The 19,221-nt window shown below is 41.9% G+C and overlaps 1 protein-coding gene across 1 annotated transcript; it reads right to left on the minus strand.

Annotated features, from left to right (window-relative positions):
- Positions 1 to 1,362: 1,362 nt before the first annotated feature.
- On the minus strand, positions 1,363 to 15,477 carry DCUN1D3 (defective in cullin neddylation 1 domain containing 3). Its single transcript, XM_061367226.1, has 3 exons — positions 15,402 to 15,477; positions 10,244 to 10,776; positions 1,363 to 8,804 (listed from the first exon to the last, which is right to left on the minus strand). Exons 2-3 carry the CDS (start codon positions 10,672 to 10,674, stop codon positions 8,333 to 8,335), a joined length of 903 nt encoding a protein of 300 aa, XP_061223210.1. The 5' UTR covers positions 10,675 to 10,776; positions 15,402 to 15,477; the 3' UTR covers positions 1,363 to 8,332.
- Between the last annotated feature and the right edge of the window lie 3,744 nt (positions 15,478 to 19,221).

The following is a 19,221-nucleotide window of genomic DNA, read 5'->3' on the forward strand; positions in this document are numbered from 1 at the left end:
CAGCAGGGCGCTGGAACTGCAGTTGCAGTAACAGTGCACAACCAGCTGCAGGATGAGGTGTTTGCAACCTGACAACTTCAGACCTATGCTTTACAGCCATTGCCACCTCAAATAAAGGCTGCTGGAGCATCTCTTGTTAACATGGGGAATTTCCAAGCAGGAAGATGCCTGGGAGACCTTTTGGCACTCAGGAAAAAAAAAGGAAATGCTTGTTACAAGGTTTGAACAGGAGACAAAGAATTTCTTGATATGAAATAGAATGGGCTGAGATAAAGTTGAAGTAGTTATTATTCCAGAAATTATTAAATACAGCTGATACAATATTTACACCCTCCTACTTTTCACCCACAAGTTGGCAGTTTATGGAGTGGAAGCTGCGAGTTGCTGTGTGGAGAAGCAGACAAAAACAGAGGTAAGAGAGAGAAAGGAGAAAGGCAAATGTAGTGCTAGCCCAGCACTACTGAGTGGGTAGTGGATGCACACGTCAGTGTTGTTCCCATGTAAACTTAAAGGCTCCAAAATTCCTGAAATGAAATCTTAACAAAGATGAATGCAGCCATTTTTTTTTTCTTTTAAAAAGGCACTTTATGCCCTCCAGGTGAGCCTGGCTGCAGCTGTCAAACTGGGAATAGCATCAACATGTGCTACCACAGGATGTGAAAGGAGCCAGTCCCTCACCCAGCACTGCCCACCCCATTGGCTCCCTGCTCCATGGAAGGGGCCGAGTGCCGGCCTGCCCCAGCACTCACCCTCTGTGAGAGCACGCGTCTGTGTTAAGGCTTCTCACATCCAGCATCTCCTTCTTGTAGACATCTGCACTGCAAAGCTGGAAAACCCCAGCTAGCTTTCATTCCATGCACTGAGAAGCGATGGGATCACTTCCTTGCAAAGACTAGGCAGAATTTAGTAAGCATCCAGGATTCCTGCTTGAGAAACGCTGGAGATGACAAATAAAACTGGCAAGAGTCCTATTTATAGGCATGAAAAAATAATTAATTTGTCCCCTTTTAATTGAAAATGTAAAAAGGACTTCGGCTTTAAATAAGACATTTTGTACAAAGCTTGAGCACAAAAAAGTGAACACCAACGTGTCATGTAAACACCACAAACATTACTCATTTGTTCAGTAATGCACAGAGCAACGTGCACATGCCCCTTCCAGTGGATTAGACTGCTGTAGCTGTTCTCCCTCCCCTCAGACCTTACTGGAATACAGGAAACCCAGAAGCTTTGGAACATTTACAAAGCTACAGTAGGCAGGATACATTGTGACTGAAGGGTTATTTTGTTTTCTTTGAGGGGTTGGTCATTTAAATATACAGAAGTTCAATAGTCTCACAGGTAAATGAATGGCAACTTGGATTAGAAAAAGCACCAAAATATTTAATACACATCTGGCACAAATTCCACAAGAAGTCAGTAATGGACAAACCAATGCTTTGCTTAAAAGAAAAACCTCAGACTGCACTTAATGCTCTTCTTCCAAAAGGGACACGACAAAAACATTGCACTCAGGATTGCTATCAAGTAAAGACAACCTTCTCATTACAACCTATTTGCGTTGTGCCTTAGATTGCACATTCTAGAAGATGCTGTTTCCATTCTGTTCCAGACAACAATGGTGAGCAGAATTTCACATAAGAAAAGTAACTGTAAAACTACAAACCCAAAGGGATGCAGGAGATGCATCGGCTTGAACTTCTCCCACTTTACATCATGGTTTACAGATTTGGCCACATCTCTTTAAAAAAGGCCCTACATGAAACAGAATTTACTCCAGCCATTTTCAAGCATTACATTTACACAGCACCTCTGAAACTGCTGCCTTAAAGAGGAAGCACGGGTCTGCTCCACAACAAGCAACACATTCATTGTTTCCCAGAGCAAGAAAACTGGATCATACAGAGTCATCTCTTGGGTGAGTCTGAAAAGACAAAACCCACTCCCAGCAGAGAACAGCAGATCTGATCCTATCCATGCTTGCTGCTTTACTGAGGGATGGGGAGATTGATTCTATTTCCTTAGTTAGAACTAGTTATTTCTCTGGGAGCAAACACTATCAAAATGCATTCCTTCTATAAAGGGTGAGTCAAGACTAAGTTGGGGTCGCAAAATCCACAAACAAGTCCTCCAAGAAACCCAGCTGCATCAACGAGTTCCCCCAGGCTGACCCTTCTCCACACATCCTGTCAGTGATGTGCAGTTGTTTCATGTCCTCAAGACCAGCCAGCACAAACCCCAACAGTGCAGGGACAGGACCTAACCCTGCCCATTGTATCCACAGCTCTTGGAACTCAAGTTACTCAACAACTTAACAGCACAAGGCCCCCCGACCATTCCTACCAGCCCATTTCCTTAGTAAGGACTCTCTCAAACTCATAGCTAAGAAAGCAAGCTTACTTTAAAGATAACATATGTTTAGTGTGATTTAAAAAGTCACAACTTCAAAATATTAAGCACTATTCTGTGAAGTCCTCTAATGTGTAATACATGTGGGAGTACAAAAACAGCAGCCAGACCTCCTCAGCTCCACCTGTGTGGGATTGCCACCTCTGGTCACACATCTCCCCCTCTCATGGGCCCAGAGAAGAGCAAGACTCAGCAGTTGTAACTGCATACAGTGGCAACATTCAAGTAAACACACTGGTTCAACAGTAGGCAACCTGTAGTCCAAATATAATTTACAGGGAGGAAAAGAAACGCTTTACAGCAAGAACACTGGAGCTGGATGGTTCCTCCGCCTGCGTGTGAAGTGAATGCTATTCAGAAAGGGCTCATCTCAAGAGTGCAATTATGCAAAGATAGAAACTTTTCAAAAATAATTTAAAAACTCTGTAAAACCTCCAGAACCTGTTGGATTTTAAAACCTAACTACAGACAGGCCGAGGATTGCTATAGTAGTGAGGAACTGCTCTAACCTCAGTGATTTAAGGCAAGCTGTTAGCAGGACTAGGACCTTCAGCCTCCCAGTGTCTCACACAGCCCCCATTCCCTTGAAATACGTGCCTGTACAGATAGTGCAAGAGGTCACATCCCGAAAGCAGCCCCCAAACGGGAAGAAGAATCCTGTGGCAACAGTTGCTACAGCACAGCATCTGCTTGGGATCTGCAGTGACCATAACTGTGGTGTAGTTCTCTTTGGGGGAAGAACACAAGGAACACAGGTGTGTTGCATGACAGACACCACCTGAACACACTAATGAGCACAACGGAGCCACTCTGGCACCTCCAATACACTTGAGAACACTCCAGCTTTGCTCATGTGTATGGGTTTTGTCCTGAGCAAGATTATGACCTTGGGGATGAAAAGGATGCGTGCAGCCTCCTGCAGCTCCCATCTTTGCTGGATGTTACAGGTCCAGTCCAACACGGAACAAACACACAGTCATTTCCAATTAAAAGAAAAATACACTCATGGCACTGCATCAGGTGGGTTCCTACAGTTTTCCAAGGGCAAAGGAAAAAGCTGATGGCTCCCTCTTGGGGAGCAGCTGCTCCATCACCAATGTATTGTCAGTACAGGCCAGGGGAGAGGGTGTGTGATAAAACCCCTGAGCCACATGCAGAGTAGCTCCCAGCTGGTCACTCTGTGGCACTCCAAAGCTAGCACCCAGGAGGACTAACACTTGCTTGCAGCTTGACTTGGCTCCCTTTCAAAGGGAGCATGCGGATTAAAAGCAGTTTACCAAAAAGGATGGCAGAGAGATAATACTTAATTTGGGTCAATTAAAATAGAGTACTCATCCAGGCATTAAATCCTGGGAGAGAAGGATGGTAACCTCAAACAATTCAAGTCTAAGAACAAGAGGTAGAGATACCTATGTACTTCATGGTGAAGGAGTTACAGCCTTCCCTCTGTCTTACAATCTCATGTATTTCACTGCAGTTGACAATATAAAGCCAAAGCTGCAATCTCCAATAGTCCAGAGAGAAAATTTTAACACTGGTGGTTCTGTTCGCACACAACAAGATTTAAGCAGACACTCAGCTTTCAATACTTAATGGAGAAAACATGTAATGTTTTGCTGTATATTGAAACACTACCCTGAAGAGTTTTGAGTTTCAGGTTAAACGTCTTCCTTTTTAATACAAAAGGCTAAATTCACATGCACACAGTTTGAGCACAGTGAGCTCAAGGGAAGAACCAGGCACCCAATTCACCAAGAGTCTTCTAAAAAAGGATCACGCTGCAGAACACAAGGCTGCAAGACCCAGAAGCTCACAATGACTATTATTTTCTGATGAATGGGAATGATGTAGTCTCAGCCAACAAATTACATCATGACTGAGGTGGCTGTTAAACTACGTGTTTCTTTAACTTTGCTGGGCTTTATTTGGAAACAAGGATTAGAACTGTAAGGAAGATACTTGTGTTGTGTCAGGAAAATACTAAGGTCGTCAGTCAATGCATAGCCATGCCTGGGAACCACAGGTGACAGACTAGCTCTGGGATCCATGGGTTCTTCAGGCTCTGACAGACATGCAAGGAGAGAAATAAAAGTCACACAGGCAAAGCTGCTGTGCCCCCAGTGCTCTGAACCCTCACCTCAGAGCCACCCTGCCTGGGTGGGGGGGCTGCATCTGTGTGCAACCAGCCTCAAGTCACCCATCAGCAGAGCAGAGTGAACTCGTTTCACACTCTTCAATGTATTGGCTGAAAAGCCATCACGGTTCAGAGGCTGATGCATGAGCAGATCTGCCATACCAGCCGGGGGCAGCCAGTGCTCAGCACACCCAACTGCCACAGGTGTCCAGTTTTCTGCCACACCTCCATGTATTTTTCCTGTGGTTCTTTCATTACAATTGCACAGTATTAAAAAGCTGTAATTCTCCATACAGAATAGCACCAGCAACAAGTAAACTCACAATTCAGCATTCAATTTCCTCAGTCATGGTTTATGGCCAGCTATGGGCGGAATCTTCCAAATCTGTACTCGAATCAATAGCCTTGACCTCAGCAATACTCACAAGTAAAAATTAGCACAACTGAGCCTCCAGTCATTCTGGGAGCCAAATTCTAAAGGTGTTGCAAACTATAATGCGGTGCAGGTGGTCAGTGTTTTATTACTAGGGACTGAAGTTTACAGGAGTTGTATTTCCTTGCATATCAGGGAAGGCAGTAAGATGCCACAGAGTGTGGATGTCAGACCAGTTTTCCAGTACATTACTATAATTAACGATATAGTATTCTATAGTTATTTACCCCAAGTTGCAGCAGATTCACTACATGCATAAGGTTTCCTAACACATACTATAATTAAAAAGTTAAATAGTTGCAATGGTTCCAAGGATTTCATTGGCTGCTCACTACAGTCCTGTGCCTATACAAGGAGGATGTAAAGTATAGAAAAAATGAAGAGTGAAAGTATTTGGCCTGTTCCATAGATATTCACAGTTTAACCATTAAACAAGCATATTCTCAGAACCATATAGAACCCCCACTCCCACATGGCATTACAGAGTACGGTCTTGTCTTGTTTAGGGTCATACAATCACCAGGCAATTCAAGGGATGTCTGACTCCCTCTCTCACTGTTAGCACTGCCAAAGAGTTGGATCTTCAGCTCCTGGTTCAGGAACATAAAACTGATACAGATCTGGTTTGCATTCTGTAGATGGCAATTAAAACATTGAAGTTAGGCTAAAAATAAATGGTACTTTGCTAGATAGAGCATTTGGCTATTTTTGCAAGTATTCTACCCATTCGGTGGAGCTGCTCTTGCTAGGCTGAAAGCAGCAGAACAAAAGCAAGGCTGGCCTCATGTACATGGGACTTGAGTCACTGAAAATCGTATGTCTTTTCCCTAAGAGGAAATCAGATTTTCCTTTCCTCTATATTCACCACTACCATCTTTAAGAAGCTGTATTATGTTTGTTACACTAAAATGGCTCAGCCTTGATGTGTTTCAGATTGATTTCCTCACTGCTATCCACATTCAGGCCACAAGATAAGTGCCAGCCTTAAAGCACTCCATCCCTCATCCTTTGGAGCTGCTGCAGTTTAGCACACGCCTCAGTAGCAGCTGCTGCCATGATCTGGTGTGTGTGCGTGCATGCACTGCCTATTCATCTGAATACTCAGTTTTCACACTCTGGACATTTTAAATTACCTTTAGAGGAAAAAAATAGAGATGAACAAAGCATTTAATAGCTGAATGAGAAGTCTCAAACTTATAAATACAGTTTTCATTTACTAAATCAGGCTCCATATGGAACTTTGGCTAACAAAGCAGCCTCTGTTGGGGAGCTTTTCTTTTTTTAAACAACAGCACCAGCAAAAGTCTCACCATAAATGCACCTATAGCAGCACAAGTGCTTTGGTCTGCTTTGTTCACCGACTTGGAATAAAGTTCTGCTGCCAAACTGTGCTTAGGCCATGGTAGCTTGTAAGGTTATAGTAGCAAGGACAAAGCTTTGGGTGTATTTACCTGTAACACAGCAAGTTTGGGGCTCCCCTCCTGCAAAGGGACAGACTCAGCTGCATTTATTTTCTACAGCTTAATGCATGTCCCAGCAAGAGCTTGCAGAAGCAGCATGGACCAAACTCTCCTTTTATTAGATGGAAGAGATGCTATCTGTGGCTTGTGGGTTTGGTTTTTAACAGTTTTCAATACCCACATTTTGTTGGTGATTTATGATCTCAGACCCAAGCTATTGCATAGGCTGCACACCAGCAAAGCCAGTGACAGAAGGCAGATCCTCCTCTCTCTGCTACCCCCTCTGGGGCACAGCAGACATGCAAAGCATGCCAGTGACATGCTCATCACCTAAAATCTGATTCCCTTTAACTTTAAAACCCTGGTATCACAAATGCCATTAGATGCTATGGATGACTGTCCAGGCTTTGGTTTGGTTTGGTTTTCTAAATAGACGCCATTCTATGATCCTGAAATGCAGCTCTGAAAATAAAAGGTGTGTAATGGAAATGTATCAAATTCATTAAGCCAGCACTTAGCTCTGCAGAAAGCCTTGGCAACCATCCCTTTTACCAAAAGGTGTAAAAAACTTGTCATACTAAAATTATAAAAGGTAGCATCAATAACCAAAAAAAGTTTCAACCAGTGTTAATAAAACTCCCTTTAAGTCACAAGTTTCAACAGGCAAATAGTCCCAATACAGGCATTGTAAAATAATATATTGACTCCTATCCAAAGATTATCAAATCAGTCTAAAAATGACTCATCTACACTGCTGTCATTAAGAACACATTAAGAATTCACTTTGTCATCAGATGCCGATATTGTTGCTCCAGGAAGTGTGCAGTATTAACTGCGCCTTAGCAATTAAACAGAGGCTTTAAAAAATTGGTTCGTCAATATTAATGCAAAATATAGTTCCTTACATAGAAGTACTGTGCTTGCCAGACAAGTAAGGTAATACTTTAGGTATAAATCAAACAAATTAAAGCAGAATTATACCACAGTTTTCCTTGAAGACTTAGGGTTTGTGTGTTGCTTCTGCCAATGTATAGCAAACTTAAGAAGCAGAACCTTTGGTTCTTTTAGTCAAGTAAAAATAGTCTCAGGTAACCACAAAAATACAACTTCCAGAGAAAAATGGAAGTCCATCAAGAAGTCCACTTTCAATAAAACTGAGGTAGTACTGCTCTTTTATTATGCAATGTGTAAGAGATTTAGGTACAAATCGTCATCTACCACTCAGTTGACTGACAGGTACAGTAATTTTGTAAAACAATCCCAACATTTAGTTTGAAACTCCAAAATAAGAAAAAAAAGGAATGATCTGGACTCATTCACTAAGAGCTCAAATGGGAATTAGCCGTATTACAAAAGGCTGTTGGTTTTGTTGGTTGTTTGGAACCTTATACCGGGGGAGATTAATGCATTTGTAGTTAACACTGCTGTTCATCTTGGTAGAAAACCTTAAAATTATTACAGCCTAAAACATCAACAATGTAAACAGCACTACACACAGTACAGACCTGCCCTGACGGATGTGGTATGAAAAACTTAAATCTGGCACTGTATAATTTAGCAATGTTAATTTAACCTAACGAAAAAGATCTACATTGTGCAAGAAATATCAGATTTACTTATACTAATCTGAAGTCTTAAAAAAAACCAAAACAAAAAACAACCCCAAAATGCTTAACTTGGAGCCAGGGTCAAATATTTCAGGGCAAGAGTAAAAGGAATAACCAAAATTAAGAAAGTGCCTAAAACATGATACAGCATTTTAGAGCCCTTTCAAAGACAAGGCAGAACAAGGTGTAAAGTAGAAAAATCTGGAGCCTTGGTAATTTCCAGAAACATCCAGAGTTTACATTTTATGAAGGGCAAGAGGCTGCTTCCATCACTGCTGCTTCGACACCGCTAAGTCTGTTCCGCCTCTGTGTCCGAAGACAGAATACATTTGGTTTCCTCTTCTTTTTTCCTTCGCTCCATTTCCCACTCCACAAAGGTATCGAAGAGACTCGGCCAGGCCTCATCTTCACTGTAATTGCTAAGGTCCGGTCCAATCACCTGAGTAAAATTTAGAAACATGTTCCACGTGTCCCGGGAGATTCCCTTGATTCCTGAGGGGTTCTCGACTAGGAAGTGTAACCACTGGTCCAAAATAGGGGGCTTGTTTTGGGTGAAGACTAATTTCCAAAGGGCAATGGCTATTTCCCGATGTAGCGACCTCTGTCCTTCTTCAGAGTCCAGGCCAAACTGGAAGGTGAAACGATAGAGATCCTTGAATTTATCTTCCTGCTTGGCTTCGTTTAGGAGGCTGGGGAACCTTGCACAAATGCCATCAATGCTGTCTGCGTTTATTGCTTTGCAGCCTTCAAAAAACTCCTTCCTATTGGGCAAGAGAAGAGAAATTAGTGTGAGCACTTCACCCTGACCTCACGTGCTGAACACTTTCCATCTCCATTCAGCTATGCCAAATCAGAAGAGGGTTGTCTGGGTAAGACAAGGTGTACTCTCAAACCCAGGCAGGACAAGGATTTTGGCAATGGAGCTGGTGGAAAGAGATGCATTTCCAGGCAGTTCCTCGTGGCCTGGGGAATCACATACACCCCTCACATCTGGTGGGGTTTGAAAGATTTTGCTGTCTGGCTTTCTGGCAACAGAAGACAGCATTGTTTTCCTTGATGAAAGAAGTCAATTAGCATCAATCAATTGTGCCCTTGGACAAAGGTAGCCTCTCACCACTACACTTGCCCTCTCCAAGAAAATCAAAATGACGTTAATAAAACTCACGGTGGTTGTGCAGGATCACAGACACTACACCTGCAATTCAGGTTAGCAAATACCTGTCCCATCAGCAGTCATTAAATCCACATTTGCATTCCAGAGTAACTCACCCATTTGACACCCTCCTGGGTCCACACAGACCCTCAAGGTGCTGGAAAAGTTGTGTTTAGTGCACAGCAAAGGCTTGTTTCAAGGCTCAGAACACCGAAGTAGTTTTGAAAGTTACAAGCTGAGTAAAAATAGGAAGAGTTACTGAAAATAAAAGATTCATTCTCTCTCAGCAAGTCCCTGTAGGAAATCTTGCTCTTACCCGGGTATCGACAATCAAGCTGGGGAAGGCTGCTGTAGTTTTGGAAGGGTTTTTGTTTGGGGTTTTTTCAGTTTTTATTGATAAATTTTAGCCATTCTGCTGTTTCCTGAAGGACCACATGTGCTATCAGCCAACTGACTGACCCCCTTGCCCGGGACAGACAGCACTTTAAATACCAGTCACTTGTCAGCCAGTATGAAATAGCTACAAGTGTCAAAACCCTTGCAATTTCCTTCCCTCTCTATACTTCAACAGGATTATTCTTGGGAAAAGACATTAAGTATAATACTGGTTGGGCAGGAACAATTCTTTGGAAGTAGTCTGTCATTCTTCACAGGATGAGAACAGAGCTGGTACCAATTATTAAGGACCCTCACATTACTTTAAAGCAAAAATTATTTTTTGTGTCCAATCTCATCACCAAATAATGCTGGAAACAGTAAAATTGGTTTTGGTAAATTAAGAAGAAATTCATATCTACAGAAGTTCATTACACTGTTCTTTAGCAGCATAATGTCCAAAACCACTTCTGGTTCTGAAACCCACTGTGAGGGGAAGGGGAAAAGAGGACAATACAAAGCTTACCTTCTCAGCAGTAGGAATTAATGTGATCAAAACACTAGTGTTAGAAAAAATAGGTAAGTGAAGCTAATGAGGCTGCCTCTCCAACACACAGATGACAGGATACACTTTAACATATGAAAATAATTACAAGTTCGACAAGAACTAACCTTGTAAATTTGCACATGGTAGCAGCCTGGAATTTCCAAGCCAAAACTAGCACTTTAAATTCAGTGGGATCAACACAGAGATCATTGCAAAATCGTTCCATTCCTTCTTCCAGTATGGCATCTTCCCGTTCATCCTTATATCTCCTAAATAACTCCCCGATCCTTTGTAGTGAAGATTCTTCTGCGCTGGTAACAGGGTCTTTCTTTATATCTCCAGAAAACGTTGAAGGCTGACTGCACTCCACAGCAGCATCTGCTTTCTTTGTCCCATTCACAAGTATATCTCCTGGAGACTTCCCACAAGCTGAACCATGGTCATCTTTGTGGACTGCACTTCTTTTACTGTGTGACTTGCTGCCGGATTCCCTTTCCCCATTTTTGCTGCCAAGGGTAGAAGAAGGATTCTTGCACTTCGTGACACACTGGCCCATGATGTTGCAAGCCCAGCTTCTAGAGCAGTCCCCTTACCGTCAGACACCCTCGCGGCTGCTCTTCAACACATCTCACCATGCCATTAGCGGTAGTCAACTGACCTGAAAAGCAGTTTCAGAGTCAAATTGCTGTTTTTTCCACAAAGAATATTGTAAGTATTGAATGTGGGATAACATTCAGCAGTAAGAGACCGACTTCAGGATATTTAAGTTTTGCGTACTGAAAAGGAGTAGTGTAGAGAAGGTTGGCATATGCCATAAATTTCAGGCAATTTCAGGCTGTTTTACCTAGAAATCAATGCAGCTCACTCAGTGGCTGCAGTATACTAACGGGTCCTAATAAAGGAAATTCCTAAAATTCTTACTGTAACATAGGTTACAAAGAGGTTGATTCATGTACAGGCTTCATCAAGACAGGCTACTCTAAACTAGAAATATTCTAAAGGAAATGGTTTTTAAAAGTATACCCGCATTTCATATATAGAATATAACACACTGAAACAAAGTAAGGGGGGAGGAGGCAGGGGAGGGAGGGTGGAGACAGTGATGGGACGACCTGGCAGAGTTAAGCATTAGACTGTAGCTTCAGCAAATGGGAAAAAAAGGGTTTTTTTTGGAGAAGGTTGGGTTTGGTTTTAACTGGGGGGAAGAAGGGGGAACAAGGACAAGGGGGAGCAGGGATGATGGGAGTTGTAGGTTTGTTTGGGTTTTTTTAAACAGAGTCTGTAATCTAGATTTTTTCCACTTTCCATGCAAGATAGCATTTAGGAATTACTCATTGTTTCAAGTGGGTTCCTCCCTTCAGGTAAGGAGACAGACAGAGGGAGGGGGCCTTTGTAATGAACCTCTTCAGACAGACACCCATGCAGATAAGAAGTAGCAATTCCAGTTCAGTTAAAAAAAAAAAAAAATTAAAATGCCAAATGATTTCATCATTTTCTGTTTTTATAAATCATAATGTTAAAGTCTTGCATATTTGGAAAAGAATTTTTTCCCACAGAAAAGGTTTCTTAAATGATCCCTTTTAAAACCAAGCTAACACACTGACACTATCCTATCAGCATGCAGCCACGCCATGGACAGTCCATTTCTCAGAAACATCAACTCCAAGAAAGCAATTGCTTATCATATTCCTCCTTTACCCACTTATTTGCATTTCATCTCTGCTGTCAGTTAGGCAAAAGCCTCAAACGTAAGAATTGGGTTTGCCTTGTCTTTGTTTACTGCTCCCAGGTTACAGAACTAAAACAAGAAAGGAGAATAAAATTACCAATGAAAAAATAAAATAGACTTCAGGTTTTCTGTATTCTTCTGAGATCAAACCCCCATTTTAAGCTGTAAATCGACTTGGAACAGCAGCACCAAGTGCAGATGAATTCTCCAGATATTAGGATTACAAACATCAATCTTCTCTCAGCCATTATACCCGCTTTGTCAAAACAGCACGTATGCAGTTTCATGAGCAAAGAAAAGGTATTTTTTGTCAAGATGCTGGTTTCAACTACCTGGCTTCCCCTCCCCGATTCCTTTTCTTAAGCCCATAGCCCACAAACAAAACTAACAAAAAACTAGCTTTAAGCAGCAGAAGAAACAAATATCTGGCATATCCCTTCATCAAACTGCTTTAACCATGAACTTTGCAGCATCATTTTTTATAGGCAAATAAAGTTCAATTTACTGTATTCAAGAATAATTTCTTATTCACTTGTACTTTAACGGATTCATTAAAATATGCATTTCCACATAAACAACCCCCAAATCAATTTTATCAGTCCTTAGTACTTCATAGCTCTTTGTGAATTGCAGAGTACAGCCTGGCACTGGTTCCTGTGCTGCCATGCGTCTGAGCAACAGCATCATCTCCAGTCTATACCATTTCTTCATTACACCACAAAACAAACAGGATATTATTAGGCAGTGTAAATTACTGCTTAGAGATTAACTCCCAGATACCAGCCTTCTTTTATTCTCCCCTTTAAATTCATCAGAATTCAAATGCTCCATCTATATTAATCCTTGTTCTTCCATCCATTTCTCCAAGGCATCAAGCACTGTGTTGGCTAAGTTTTCCTTCAGACAGAAGCATGCAAGTAAAGGGACAGAATGAAGAAATCCTGAGTAAAAACCAGTAGCAGAATTTAAAGTAGAGTATAGCTAGTTTATGAAGCTTTCTGCTCAAACACTTAACAGCAGTTATTAGCTGTTGGGGATTCGGAAAAAGCTTTTCCCTATGGACAGGCTAAAGAATAGCTGCCTATTAGTGAAAGGTACTATCCTTTAAAATAGCTGGCAGCAGTCAAATCACACACAACATAATGGACAGAGATTAATCCAATTCACTTCAAGAATCCACATTTAAGGTTAGAAAGACAGTTTGCAAGACTAACTTATATACTCTGCCCCTAAGTTTTCCTAATGCAAGAGACTCATGCTGTCAAGTTTCCTAAGCAATGGCTTGTATTAATGATGATCTAACATCTGAGTCTACAAAGTGACATCACCAATCTGGTGAAACAGATGGGGTTTACTGTCATTTGCTGTCATGAAAAGACAACATTACAGTACACAGAGGGAAGGTAAGCCAGCATTACTACACACCTGTATGAGGAAGTGTCCCAACAGCTGTTTCCAAAAACCACTGGAGAGCACAACATTAACCTATAGAGTGCAAGTTAACCACATCCCCTGCAGCATACCCCTCTAACAAGCATGTTTTCTGTACTTCAGCCTACTTGCCTTACAAGTAACGGGCTGCTGCCCCTGAACAGCCACGGCCTGGGCTCTGCAAGCACTGCTCTTCCCTGCAGTAACGGAGTTCTTGCCTTCTTGACGAGGAGGCTTTCAGAGTACAATCCTACTCATTAGGAACAAGCACTATAGAAGATACTGAAGTACAACTGCTGCAATTCCTCACTTTTCTACTACACGAAACTTGATGCCATGTGCCAGATACTTTGAAACATTCTACCCCAAAAATAGCAAAACCTGCTTAAAAAAAATTAAAGGTCAGACTGCATCCGCTGGCAGCTTGTGCATGTATCTGGTTTTGTAAGAGAAAAATCTTCTGGCGCTCCATCAGTTCCCCTCTTACAAAATGCCTTCACTGAGCTGGATCCACTTCACTTACTAGTCACCTCCGCTTCCTACATGACTCAGGTTTCAAGGCTTGAAAGGAACAAGAGCCTCGGAAGGAGATAGAAACAAGTGGGAGAAGTCGGCCCTTTTGTTAAGGGAGGCTGGAGAGAGGATCCAGTTGCAGCATAGGGAGCTGCATGGAACTCAGCATTCAAGGAATATGAAAAAAGCACTCTTAGGAAAGCGAACAAAGCGACTCATTTAACTGCAAAGCAAAACAAACATCATGTCTAGGTCATGCTGACTGCAGCTAAGTGAGCACAAGGATGTGCAGAGCTGTTTCTCCCAGCTGGATCAGGAACTACAAGTATAAAGTTCTCGTGTACCCAAAGGTTGTACTGGATTGGTGACAAAACACTAATTCCCAAACGGATCATGTCCCAGGAGCAAAACTACTGTAACAGTACAACATGAACTGTGAGACACAAATGCAGTGCTCATCCCTAGTTCTGCCATTCTGCTAAAAAAGATCAAAATTGAGGGCTAAGGTTGGAACATAGTGCTACAGGATACAGTACTCCCAAAGAGTTACTCAGAAAAGCATTGAGCAATAACCTACAGTAAATATGAATCACCAAGAAGCCCATGAGGCCATCTTCCACATAACAGGAACTGCAAAGCAGAGATCGACAATGATGCTCTCTGCTCCTTTCTAGAAGGCAAGGAAAAGAAGAGCCTCCATCTAAGACCAAAGGATGTGTAGAACTATATTGCCCAACATATTAAACATAAAACCCAGAGAAGATTGAAAAGACCTTGCTATGCTTGGGGAGGGCTTTTTGGTTTGCTTCTTGGGTTGGGGTTTTTTAGGGCTTTTGGGGGATGGGTTTGTTTGTTTTTTTTAAGTGCTGTAAAGGAATTAGTTTTTCTCCTTTTCAAGTGACCAGATCACATGCAACCCAAGATTGGAAGGGAGCAAAACACCGAATAACTCAGTAATAATTTGCTGTCATACAAGCATGCCATGGCACAACTGAAAACAGCAGCACTGCAGTGGGGGAGAGCTGGCAGAAGGAGAGAAGATGCAAAGGAAATATTTAAGTCACCCTGTATTTTTCCTTTATGACCAACATTACTGTAGTAATAGAAATTATCAGATACATCCAGAGAACAACAAAACACAGGCGAGCAGTATGCCATTTAATAAAGCGTTGCATCAGAAGGTATTTACAATGAGTTTCAAAACACATTAAGTATAGAAAGAAGAGGAAAAAAACCCTCCACAGATTCAAGAACCCATCAAAGACAAATTTAGGAACTCTCGTAACAAAAGGGGACGCAGCTCAGCCAACCATTAAATCCCTTCCAAAGTAGCAGTTCACTAGTAAAGGCAAAGACAACATTGCTAGAGCGTAACTCAGCCTCAACTTTTCACTACACATTATCTGCCTTTTAGTGGACAGGGATACATGACTTCTTCAATAGCTGGAAGTATCATAGGTGCCCTGTCTTTTTCCAGCTTTGAGCAGATACACACAGATTTCCTCTGGGGAGGCACGAAAGGATCACTGCAACTGCTGAACCAGAAGCAATCGCTGTTTTAAGAGTTGATGCTGGATAAGTGATCCTGTAAGCAAACATCTAATACTCACATAGCTTCAGTTACATGGGGAATCATTCCACTAGCTTCACAGCCTCCTTCAGGCTTCCTGGCTTCCACATGAAATGCTGCAAGACAAAAGACCACACAAGTCTTTACGTTCAGAAGAGGCTATGAAAGCACAGAATACACCACATTGCTCAAAAACAACTACGCATTTAATAAAACCTTCATAGCCAAAATCCATTTGTTAAAAGAGTCATTTTATACAACTATTTCACTTTTTGACTTATCAAGTATCATTAACACCATTAACTCTGCATTGTCATTAAAGCATAGATCAGGTACTGAATTCAACACGCAAGCTCAAATGTTTGTTAGCAGTAAACACACACTTTCAGATACTTTTATGGCTTTCAGCATGGGAGAGTTAAATCCTCCTTTCATGCACTCAAAGCACAACAGAGCACACGCTATCATTGTCAATGCATGTTAGCTAAGCGGCTGTTTAATCTGTGAATGCCAGACAGCTGCTTCCTAGCAAAGCATCATTTGGGTCTAGAAAGTAATTCTCTTTTTTCATTCTCTAGCACATTCTTTTCCATGTTTGTTTTCCCATGTTCAGTTCAGCTGGCTCAACTGCACTTCTCTTAAATTCCCAGCTGTGCTATGGAACTATGAAGCTCTGAAGATGGCAGAAAAAACATGTGTGGTTTGTGTAGCAAAAGTTACAACCACAGCACCTAGTCAACACCTCTGTTTGTATCTAAGGTACGGAACAAAAACACCAAACAAAAACAAGACAGCTCTCCTAAAGCTCCACCATACTAAATCACTGAAATGGCTTGTTTTTACAGCTCGTAGTACATCTGATGAGAAAGCAGGTGATCAAAAGCTGCCTTTCTGCATATTTCTTTTTGCATAAGACCTACTACTGAGGAAACAAGTCAGAACATTAGCTTGTTCAATGCTTCCTTCAGTAAAAGTAGGCAATGGATGAAGAGAGACTGCCATGAAATGAGTTCATATTGCACATGCCAGTCTCCACACAAATTGAGTTTCTGCAAGCTTAAGTCTTCTGACAAATCTGAACAACAAATAAAACCTAGTGCAGATCAAAGCTTTTAAAAGCCCAGGAAGCAGCATGCAAAACACTTCAAAACCCCTACAAACTGTGGACTGATACTGTCACCCACACACACAAAGCAAAAAGTGTATCTCGGCTGTACCGTTTTTAGCCATTTACTTTTGAGATGGATAGTCCAAAAAGCCTACTTCTGTCTGGATTTACATCCTCTGCTTCCAAACCTCATCTTCCACAAAAACAACAACCCTTTTGTACCCACTCCACGGCTTCACAGCTATTGTAGAGCTCTTGTAGCATGCACTCCTGCTGAAAGGGCCACCCTGTGCGGGTGCACAGCCATCAGCCCACTTAAATGCGTATATGAACAGAGGAGTTCTTGTCCTTCTCACAGTGGAAGCGCTAGCTTGGATTTCTTTCTATTTGACCATAGCACTTCATGAATTTCAAGAATTTAAGAAAAAGTAACATTTAGCACTTCTGTGTCAATTCCTTTTGGTCCCCTGCAACCAAATAATTCCTTTTATAAATCACTGGGGAAGGAAAGGAGCGACGGGAGGGACACGAGGGCACTGTCGAGCCTCATTCTCCCAGGAGCCTGCTTAAATAGAGGAGAGGCAACACCTTATACTTCACATTTTAAATCCATTGTCATGGCAACTTTATGCAACAAACTAACTACTTTTCAAACACATCTGTATTTCTTCAGAAGAAATCTATGATCCACCAAACCCACATTTCCACCTAACTACTGGAAGCAAACCCTAATTTCAAAGTTCAAAAGGAGCTGAATCTGATGGTGTTCAGCCCTACCCAGCAAAAGCCAAACTTTCTCAGGTTGTTTGAAGTAGTTTCCAGGTTGGCTGACCTGTATGCACACACACTGTAGAGCTGGGAGCTGGAAGCTTTAACATCTCTTACAACCACCAGCTACGATTCTTCCCCCATTCTTACTACTTTTATTCTACCAAGTTGTCTAGTTCACCTTTTTTTTTTTTTTTTTAATTTTAATGTAGTAGCAAGTGGAAACTTCTGTGACAATACCATTATGGGATGTGGAATGAAAAGCCAGTATAAGCAGTAAAGAAACCAAGCTCTTCAAGCCTGCATTTAAAGGCTCTCAGAGCACAGCAATGTGTTGTGGCTGACTTGATGCTAAATAATGTAAGATGACTGGGATGGAAAGAAGCATCAAACACACGGCACAGGTTTCAATTCAGTCCTTGGGTCAGGTTTGCAAGGTATAGCTGTATGCTACGATCACCAAGCATTCCCCCATTGCTGGCACAGTAGGAGTGTCACACTACAGCAACTCAGAAAACAGTCTGTATCATGGTTAGCAATCCCACTCAGCAGTCCACTGGGACAATACATAAAGGGTGTGTGCCCTCAGGATTATGGAGACCTTTGTTTTGCTCACCTGCCTTTCTTTACACCTGTGCCTGACTCCACGCTGTGACTTTGGCTTTCCTGAGCACTGGTGCACAGAGGATCACACTATAGAACATTGCAGCACCAAAACTGCTATTGCCCTCCACACTTGGCTTCAGCAGTTTTTCCAGGTGTAAGAGCTGACAGCATTCTCACAAAAGGCAACTTTCTTTGCTTTCCTGTGGGGAATCAGTGAAGAATTAGTGACACTGTTTTCCTCTTCAGCAAGCAGAATTTTAGAGGATCAACTCTGCACATGGTGCATTAAGTGTTAAAGAACCAAGAAAGCTTCAGTCAGCAAAGCCATCACATATGGAAACTGCTTATTTCAAGTCATAACCTGTAATTAAACTTTCTCAGCAAAAGCAGTCTGACTCCAGCACAACTGGCATATTATGGCTTTCATTAGCCCAGAAGACATCTCACCACATCCCTACCCAAGCTCTGTGCTAGCACCACTCTGTCACACACATCTGCTCTGCACCTCTGCTGCAGAAAAATGTTTATGCAAAGTTACTTAAGAGGAAGTCTTAAGCAGGGAAGTCCTGCTGCAATTAGTTATAATGAATTATTAGTCTGTCAGGCTGCCTGCAGTTCAAGCACCTTTCAATGGACTACAGCCAGGTAATGATTTTGGGAGCATACAGATGGGAGCTCTCTCCACCTCTTCCAAATCAGAGATAATAAGCTATCTCTAATTCACCTCACTTTGAGCTTTGGAAACAAATTAGATTTAGAAATCCAATCAAACTCAATAAGTTTGTCTCTATAGAACATACCTGTATCAGAGTAGAAGCCAGTTATGCTGAGGCTTGAAAAGGGACCATACAGAGTTTTGGCTGCAGGCTAAATAAATGGCAGTCAGTGGGAAAACCAGGCCAGACAATGTGTATCTTGGAAGCCTGACTACTTTATCAAATGAGATGTGGACTTCTTTGAGAAAGACCATGCCAGAAAGGCTTAACTAGCATGGAAAGAAAAACAGGGGCAGATACAAAAACACCTAAAAAATATTTTATTTCAGTGACAATATATTCAAAAACTGCCTTATCATGTATACAGTCCATAATGCTGGGCCAGCTCTCAAAGTGCCAAGAACCAGGGATATCACCAAGCCTCTACCTAGAAGCAGCCCCACTGCTGCCAGAAGCAGGCAAAAAGCTCTTAACAACTGCTCCTCGATACAGTGTGCTGTCACTTCAAGACCAGGACTGGGACATCAAGGGAGACTTTTCCATTCAAGACCTTGGGCAGGAGAAACCTGCTTTCTGTACTCTGGAAAGCACCCTACTAAGACACAGGTCATGACACCACTTTTTATGTCCAAAGTCCAACTAGTAGTCTTAAAAACCAAAAT

This window comes from Neopsephotus bourkii, unplaced genomic scaffold (genome assembly GCF_033783945.1).
Source record: "Neopsephotus bourkii isolate Nb327-2 ecotype Australia unplaced genomic scaffold, CSIRO-AGI_Nbou_v1 NB_126, whole genome shotgun sequence".
Classification (NCBI taxonomy): Eukaryota; Metazoa; Chordata; class Aves; order Psittaciformes; family Psittacidae; genus Neopsephotus; species Neopsephotus bourkii.

Excerpts from the sequence above, each read along its gene's own strand:
- DCUN1D3 (XM_061367226.1), bottom strand. The coding sequence starts at position 10,674 with ATGGGCCAGTGTGTCACGAAGTGCAAGAATCCTTCTTCTACCCTTGGC. Across the intron at positions 8,805-10,243 it reads ACCATGTGCAAATTTACAAG|GAAGGAGTTTTTTGAAGGCT; the intron begins GTTAGTTCTTGT and ends CTTGCCCAATAG.